Source organism: Pectinophora gossypiella, chromosome 21 (assembly GCF_024362695.1).
Source record: "Pectinophora gossypiella chromosome 21, ilPecGoss1.1, whole genome shotgun sequence".
In the NCBI taxonomy this organism is placed as follows: Eukaryota; Metazoa; Arthropoda; class Insecta; order Lepidoptera; family Gelechiidae; genus Pectinophora; species Pectinophora gossypiella.
The window spans coordinates 2,808,289-2,817,295 of NC_065424.1; the positions used below are offsets into that span (position 1 = coordinate 2,808,289).

The following is a 9,007-nucleotide window of genomic DNA, read 5'->3' on the forward strand; positions in this document are numbered from 1 at the left end:
CTACACAAAAACCAACAAGTAATTCAATGTAAGTGTCGTGAGCTCAACTTTATGTTCATCCACAAAGTAAAAGGAATGGTGAATTAGAAATTATTTTAAGTAAGTAAGTAACTTGTTTTCGCTGTGTTGTTGTTTTTATGAGATAATTTTTTCGTGTGATTACTTGTTTCACACGAAATTTACATTACGCGGCTGTATGTATATGTAGGTAGGTATGTAATGTAGAGCATAGTGTGTAAAGTAAACAATAAGCTAAGAAAAAATAAAGTAAGTACTTACCTATATTTTTACTCTATAGCTACTCAAGATTTAATAAAACGACTATACTTTATTTTACTAACAAAGTATATTTTCGCCTACCTTCTTTGTGAACATAACATAATATATCATCAGGTTTGTATCCCGGAAGGGGTAGGCAGATGTGTCCGGTATAATAGGGTTACCCGCTAATAGGGGGAGAGTCTACTACCTTCTTAGGGTGGTATTAATAAACTAATCTCAGCTGAGACTGCCCTCATCGTCTCATGCTCAGATCCCTGTTTTTATATGAGAACTGTCACATTGACATGATCTTGAGGGCCGTCTCAAAGCTGAGATTGGTTTATTAATACCACCCTACGACATGTGTGGAAAACTTCAATTATCTATAATATTATGAACTTGTAGTGCCACCAACCCCGACAGAGATTACGGGTGTAAATATAAGTAGGTAGGTAGGGTACCTATGTAGTGCTAGTGTAGTTCTAATGTAGTGTAAACACATCAAAATACAATCCCGGGTTCGAATCCCGGTGGGAACGAATCACAAAAATCACTACGTGATCCCTAGTTTGTTTAGAACATTACAGGCTGATCACCTGATTGTCCAAAAGTAAGATGATCCGTGCTTCGGAAGGCTCGTTAAGCCGTTGGTCACGGTTATTACTTACTGATGTAAGTACGTAGTCGTTACATGAGTCATGTCAGGGCCTTACGGCGGCTCAATAATAACCCTGACACCAGGTTGATGGGGTTGGTAATCCACCTCACAACCCACACGATAGAAGAAGAAGACAGACAAGCATACGCAAGCAAGCATACGTCCACATATAGTAGGGTGGTGTATTCGCCGACCAAGTGCAAGCGTGTCGAACAGTGTGTTGGTAGATTGCTCGCTCCAATCTTTATTTACCACGAACATTGCTGGTTTGTCAAATCTTTCAGAGCGTATGGCTACACCTGCTGTTGTAGACCAGTCAAGCGGGCGGCACCGAGGCGCCGCAGTGCTCGCTTCGGCCATGCGGCGCGCCTGTTTGGAGAAACAGATCACGTTACTCTGGAGTTCTGGAGCCTCTTGTTCTGCAGTTACCGTGAGTTTATTGTATAATATTTATTGCCTAAGTGCTCTCTGACAATATTTAAATTTAAACTAAATTCTAATCAGTAAAGCTGCAGGACGGAAGGAGCAAGTCACAGGGACTGTAACCTGGAACCTGACAGAGGGCAGCAGTAACTGTCAGTACTATTTAGAGGCGGAGGACAGGACAGGAGTCCTAGTATGGCTTTGTAATAGACTACTTTGGGCGCCATTCCACCCGCGTCAGACAGAGTACTGCGGGGCGGAAGGCAAGAGGGAAACCACTGCCCTATTTTTCCCCTAAAAAAGTAGCGTGGAAAATGGTGCACCGACAAGAGCGTAGGTCTTAAATTGATGATGATGAAAGCTACAAGTAAACAGAAGACAATTTGCCGCATATTTTAATACGAAATCCCAAGATGGAATTAAAGTAAAGATAAGTGATCAGTCTATCATAAAAGGAAACAGGCGTCTCTGTCGTTTACAACAACATGACGGGAAAGATATGCATATCTCTTTATTAGTTTTTAAATAAAAAATGAACGATAAATAATCAATTTGATATTTTATTTATAAAAGTAATAAAGTAAATGTATCCATGGATATTAAAATGTCTTATTGTTTAAAAAGTGCATTATCCTTTAATGTAAGCTTTGGGGTTTTTACTTTTGTATTTGTCGTATCCGGCGTATTTGTCGTCGCGGTATTTGTTGTTGCCGGCGTATTTGTTGTTGTTTGCGTATTTGTCGTTGCCGGCGGAGAAGGGCGCGGGCTCGGTGCAGGACATAGTTCTGCTGGTGTTGGGGCAACAGACCTGCCCCTTCTTGCAGTCGTAGTCGTCTCTGCAGACCGGCTTGCTGAAGTACACCTTGTTAGGGGGTGGGCAGCGCGAGCCGGACACTGTGGACATGACAGAAAATAATAACAACATAGGTGGCCCATCCAGTGACTGGCGAGTCACCGCCTGCTTATTTGATCCATGTTTACCAACATTGGTCGAGCAGGCGCCATAGTCCCACATAGCCCCAGTATCCCGGTCCACTAACCCTCAACATAATAGCCCAGTTCCCTTTGTTCCCATAATCTGCAATAGTCCTACACTAACTGGGGGTTGTCTTTGGGTGCACTGCCATAGTGCACAGGGATAATCGTCGGTTGGTGTCACATTTAGATTACATTGTCTTAAGGGGCCTCTACGTGTTGGTTTCGGCCCCACGCACGCCTTCTAAAAGTCCTTTGGCGGGCAAATAATAATTACCTATTGTATGACTGAATGAGCTCAATCATAATATTTACTTCCTTCACTATGTATGACCACTTTTACTATAATAAATTTCATTTCATTGATTATAATAAATAAGATACCTACCGTTTCGCTAGAAACCTAAACTACTACAGCTTTAAAGAGTAAAATTGTAGTAAATTTGCTTAATTTTACAGTTTTGCTTTAGTTTTTATGAGTAATGGCTAAAAATAAAAAAAAATAAAAAACGTTTATTCAGGTAAAATCTACGACACACATATACATTAAAAAAAAAAAAGAAATGCTAATGACAAAGAAATGTTTCTTGTTACGATAAATATGTAGCTAACAAATTAACTTGAAAACATTTAAAAAGTTGCCAGTAAAGAAGTACTTAAATGAGTTTATAAACTCATTAATAAGTATTTATATATTTTTCACTAAGTATTTACCTACTTATTACTTATTTGTTTCAACTCTTATCTTATGTGCTCCATGACAATGTGGGCATGTGGTTAGGTGTAGTCATATTTTAAGTAGGTTTAATTTACTTAGTACCTACAATGAGGGACTTTCCAGGCTACGTTCAGCAAAAACAATATAGAGGGCGTTGTACAGCTTTAACGTGATAATTACATATTTTCTCATTACTCGGGTACATAATGGTCATTTTGTAATATGCCTAGTAAAATAATATAGTAAGTAATGTTTTAAAAACCAGTACTTACTGGCTGGATGGCGACCTCCGTGGTCCAGTGGTTAAGCGTTGGGCTCACGATCCGGAGGTACATATCACAAAAATTACTTTGTGGTCCCTAGTTTGGTTAGGACATTACTGGCTGATCACCAGATTGTCCGAAAGTAAGATGATCACGTTAAGCCGTTGGTTCCGGTTACTACTTACTGATGTGAGTAGTCGTTACATGAGCCATGTAAGGGGCCTTTGGCGGCTCAATGTAATCCTGACACCAGGATTGATGAGGTTGGTACTCCACCTCACAACCCACACGATAGAAAAAGACTGGCTGGATAGTAATATTTAATGATAAATATACAATAATATTTCAGGTGTAGGTAAGTAGGTATTTCTTGTTTTCTTATAACTGGAGCTTGATCCATAAAGAGTCAGAAAAGCGGAAATATATCTAGAGGTTCTTCTTCGTTAGGACAAATAACCGCTTATACAGCATATCATTATATTGTGACGACCACTAACTAGGTATGTGTGGTGTTGAGTAATAATTATTGTAATAAGGTAAACGGGCGTTCCTTCTCTATTATTTTGCAATTGACAAGTGTCTATTTAGCGAATAAGACGAGACGGTACAACATTAATTGCTGGAAGTCAGTGGCGCAGCTAGGAGTCACCCTTGTCACCATTGTGGGTGACACCCCAACAATGTTAAACTTTCACAATCGTCTTCCAAGCGTGCCCATAATAAAACAAAATTCCACTTAATTGTGGAATGTTTTTTCTGAAGTAAATAATTTGAATTTGAATAACACTCGTTTTTATCTATGTTATCACTTACTTTTAGAATACAATACTTAATTATTGATGTTTTAAACGAACTGCTTGCACGTGTTAATCAGGGGGGTTAAAATGGCCACATTAAAGCAATTCATCTAAGAAAGCAATTGCTATTTGGCATTTGCTTTATTGCGCACTTACTTTTATATGCGCAAATGTCAAATTACAACATTGCTTTCTTAGATGAATTGCTTCGATGTGGCCATTTTAACCCCCTGGCCTTTTTAACCACCCTGTATAGGCACCGAGTCTAGTCAAATGTCAAAGTTTTATTGTTATTTATTCGGTTTTCATCAATATTAACTCGTTCACTAGGTATGAACCACATTTGAGGCAATTTTGAAACTCATACGTGCATGTGCCATATATGGGTCACATTCTTTCTTGCTATAGTGTGTCTATGTAGGTACATAAATTCCAATGTGTTCATCGAAAGATACGTTTGCACGTGAGGAGTTGGTATCTAATTTTCAGTTGCATAGTAAACGTGTAAAGTATTAAGTGTTGGGGTGACACCCGATATCTGCAATAAGTGCCACCCCTACACCCTAGTTACGCCCCTGCTAGGAGAACTATTTACCTGCGTCTGTTTGCACCGCGACGAGAACTGCGCAGGCGCACACGATAAGCATTGCAGGGCCTGTAAATATTGTCACAATATGTCATTTAGATGTAAGGGTACGTATTATTCCTTATTCTATGGTAAGGGTGCTCCGTCAACAACAGCCTCCGTGGTCTAGTGGTTAGAGCGTTAGGCTCACGATCTGGAGGTCCGGGTTCGATTCCCGATGGGGACATGGTCGAAATCACTTTGTGAGACTGTCCTTTGTTTGGTAAGGACTTTTCAGGCTTGAATCACCTGATTGTCCGAAAAAGTAAGATGATTCCGTGCTTCGGAGGGCACGTTAAGCCGTTGGTCCCGGCTATTAGCCGTAAAAACACCTCCACCAATCCGCATTGAAGCAGCGTGGTGGAGTATGCTCCATATCCCCTCCGGTTGATTGAGGGGAGGCCTGTGCCCAGCAGTGGGACGTATATAGGCTGTTGATGATGATGGTAAGGGTGCACCCAGTACCAAACCACGGTAGCACAGTTGGAGGGGCGCTTGACTCTCAATGAGAGGTCGCAGGTTCGAATTCAGCACGGGACCAAAATAATGTATTTCGAAATTGTTTTGTGAGGTGGAAAAACAGAAGAGGCAAAAGGTTTAGTGCGGATTGGTGGTATTTCCACAATATAATATCAATTACGGGAATTATAGTAAATTTATGTACCCATGCGTTGTGTAAAAAGAGTTATGTTGTACAAAAACAAAGCAAATGTTAATACAAGTGTTTTCAATAATATTAAGCTACTTAACCAATTTTCTGCCTTATGTATGCTACTTAATATATTTAATAAATAGAACAATGTTAGCTAAGTAACCACTTTTTTGAAATTGTTACACTTATCAGTCATTATTTGTATTTTATGTTAAAATGAAGATTAACTACTTACAGTTTGTACAGTATTATTTATTGTACCATATGGCACGGTTTAACCCTTTCACGGCAGAGACCATGGGTCATTGATGGTTCATAATAGGTAGTATGAGAGTGTGACAACTTGAAATCGGAACGTCATTAGACGTTAAAAAGCAAGGGACCACAAGGATAGAGACCTACTATGAGTAAGGTAACCCTCAATGAAGGACTATCCAGGCTACGTTCCTCCAAAACAATGTACATAGATGGCGCTGTACATTTTTCTTCGTTTATCAATACAATACAAAAATGGCGCCTTTTAATTTCATGGATAACAGACGTACTTATGCGTCTTTTATCTTTGTTTTTGGGTAAGTACTTATAAATGATGACCCTTCTACACCCAGGCACAATTACATCTTCCACCCATTATTATTTTGAACAAAATAAAGAGAAGCGATATAGGTAACAACGTAATTCTATACATAATGTGATCCAAACACCGCGCATCAATCATTTTTATATATGCTTCTACCGTTACATTGTATTTTTGAATATTTATATGCCCGAGTAACGAGAAAGTAGGTATTTAAATTATCACGTTAAATCTGACCAGCGCAATCTATATATTTTGGTACGTAGTCTGGAAAGTCCCTAATTGTATTATTAAATAATAATGTTTATTGAATTGTGTAATAAATTACTTAATATAAACTACTTTTTATGATATAATTATTTTTTTGCAATAATTATAATAATGAATGACTCACCCATTGCAAAATGGTGTCAGTATCCGGCTGCTGTGGTGGTTCTGTACACACTGGGTCTGTCCAAGGAAAGTGAGCCTTATAAGTGGATGAGTAGCGTCGATGATGATTCAACACCAGCATCTCAATTATATACCTATATTTTATGGGTTATGGAATGTTTTGTTAATACTTACACAACATAATAACAATAATAACAGTTAATATCCAATTAAACTCTCGTACGCCTTTTTTTGCTTTTGGCCCAGACTTGCCCGAAGACATTGACGAGGCCTACGATGGACCGAGCTCGCCCAGAAGGTGCCTGTTCACTCTGGCTTTGAAAACGCCCGGGTTATATGCATTCAGAAATACAGAAGACGGCAGAGAATTCCACGCCGATTTCCGGTCGATTTGTTAAAACTTCAAAACGTATAATCTTTTTTTTTTGCTGGGAGAGGAAGACCTAGAAGAACGTACATTGACCACTTGGTCAAATAGGAGATCTCCTTAGAAACCGTTTAGTAAAATGATCTACTCTGAACCAGCGCGCGAGTATGAAACGATTGATGAATGTGGAGGAAGTAAATAGTATTCTATAGCCTCTGCTTACCCCGGTGGGAAATAGGCGTGATTTTATTAATTGGATAAGTACTTATATGTTTTATTTAATTTGATATTCAACATATACACAATAACTGGCCTATTTCTACAAATAAATGAAAACATGTTTATTAGGTTTTCTTAAGACGTACTTACATAATATTATTATAAGTATATAAATTATCCTATATGTATGTAAGTAGATACATATTCAGTACATTTATGTGTCAGTGCATAAGCCTTATAGATAAGGATGTTAGAGACCTAATCCAAGTATCACCTAGCATGTACAGTCATGAGCAATATCATGCACCTTAAGAACCCTGTTGCACTATCATATATTTGACATTTAATGAGACTTACGGTTTAATTTGTTAAAAATTCAAATTCAAATATTTTAATTCAGACTTACATCCATAAATTGTAAGTAGTAGAATACTTAGCCTAAGATTAGTGTTAAATAATAATTATTTACACTACAAATTAAATTTACAATAAAAACCAAAAAACTAGAGTAACTATAATAATATCACATGTTAATATGACATGGTTTCAAAGTGTATTTATATTAGTACACGTGACCGTACATACATTATTTTCAAAGAACATAATATATCGATCGTCATTTGTTTACTCGCCCCAGGTTTTATTGAATCAGAAATACTAATATAATCTAATAATAATCAGAAATACATATTATTACACATGGAGTTATTACTTTTAAGTGAGATGCCATATGATGCGAACATCGTTGCGACATCGTAACTAAACCCCCCACCGCATCGAAACACTCCAACTCTAGTCAATATACTTAAGCACAGATCATATATGTATAATACTTAAGTAGGTATAGAGGTATAAAGTTTGACTACTTACTCGCTGGTGGAACTCCAACTCTAGTCAATATACTTAAGTAAGTATATAAAGTTTGACTACTCATTTCCCCCGATACCGACTACGCCGGCGTGGTAGACGACTTCCCTCAATCAGCGCTTATCGCTATCAACCCACTAGGGTCGATTAATTCTTTCAAATATTTTTCCTCTCAGACGACGCCCTGAGCCGAGGTTCGCGCCCAACTGGGCACCCTCTGGCCTGTTGTCTTAAACGTTGTACCGGGTGAGAGCCTTCAGCGCTCCCCATTCGTCCGGCCACGTAGTTAATGCCATCTGCGGCAAATCTACAATAAATCACGTCAATTTTTTTTTTTTAAATACTACTTACTTGTTGGTGGAAATTCGCTTGTGATGTTTTAGCATTATTGGCAAAGATGACACTTTCCTTATAGGTAAGTAAGTATGTTTTATAAAATGAGCTAGAACTACACAAAATGATTCACGTCGGCAGGGATTTCACTATTTCAATGTTTGCTCTACGCACAGTTTTACATCAAATGGTTATTTATCCTTTCCCAGTAGCTTCCTAAGAATTGATTAGTATCAATTATGACGTGGTTCGCTTCCTCATTCTTCAAGCGGTCAACAAAGGTATCTTCTGATCTTCATAATTGTGCAAGAAAAATCGACCTTATCATTGGTTCTGTGATAACTATCTTAATATAGGTAAGTATACGTGTTTCACTTTAGCATATCGTCATTCAATGATGAGCCCTGATTGTGGTTAACCTTTTGACGTAGTCTTTTGTACCTGATTTGGTGTTCTTCTTCTTCTATCGTTTGGGTTGTGAGGTGAATTACCAACCTCATCAACCCTGGTGTCAGGGTTATTATTGAGCCGCCAAAGGCCATGGCTCATGTAACGGCTATACTTACTGACATCAGTAAGTAGTAACCGAGACCAACGGGTTAACATGCCTTCTGAAGCACGGATAATCTTACTGTCAGACAATCAGGTGATCAGCCTGTAATGTTCTTATCAAACTAGGGACTACAAAGTAATTTTTGTGATATGTCCCCACCGGGAATCGCATCCGGGACCTCCGGATCGTGAGCCCAACGCTCAACCACTGGACCACGGAGGATTTCGTGAGTTTACCTAAGATGACATTCACTCTTGGCCTGATAAAATGAGCGCTGAGGGCTTTGTTTCCCTAGGCACTACTGCTTGGCGCTACCAATCGATTCA

The 9,007-nt window shown here is 38.6% G+C and overlaps 1 protein-coding gene across 1 annotated transcript; it reads right to left on the minus strand.

The window, feature by feature from the left end:
• Positions 1-385: 385 nt before the first annotated feature.
• LOC126376738 (uncharacterized) lies at positions 386-6,399 on the minus strand. The gene is made up of 4 exons (XM_050024301.1): positions 6,344-6,399; positions 4,691-4,750; positions 2,003-2,236; positions 386-1,288 (listed from the first exon to the last, which is right to left on the minus strand). The coding sequence occupies exons 1-4, from the start codon at positions 6,345-6,347 to the stop codon at positions 1,236-1,238; spliced, it is 351 nt and encodes a 116-aa protein (XP_049880258.1). The 5' UTR covers positions 6,348-6,399; the 3' UTR covers positions 386-1,235.
• Between the last annotated feature and the right edge of the window lie 2,608 nt (positions 6,400-9,007).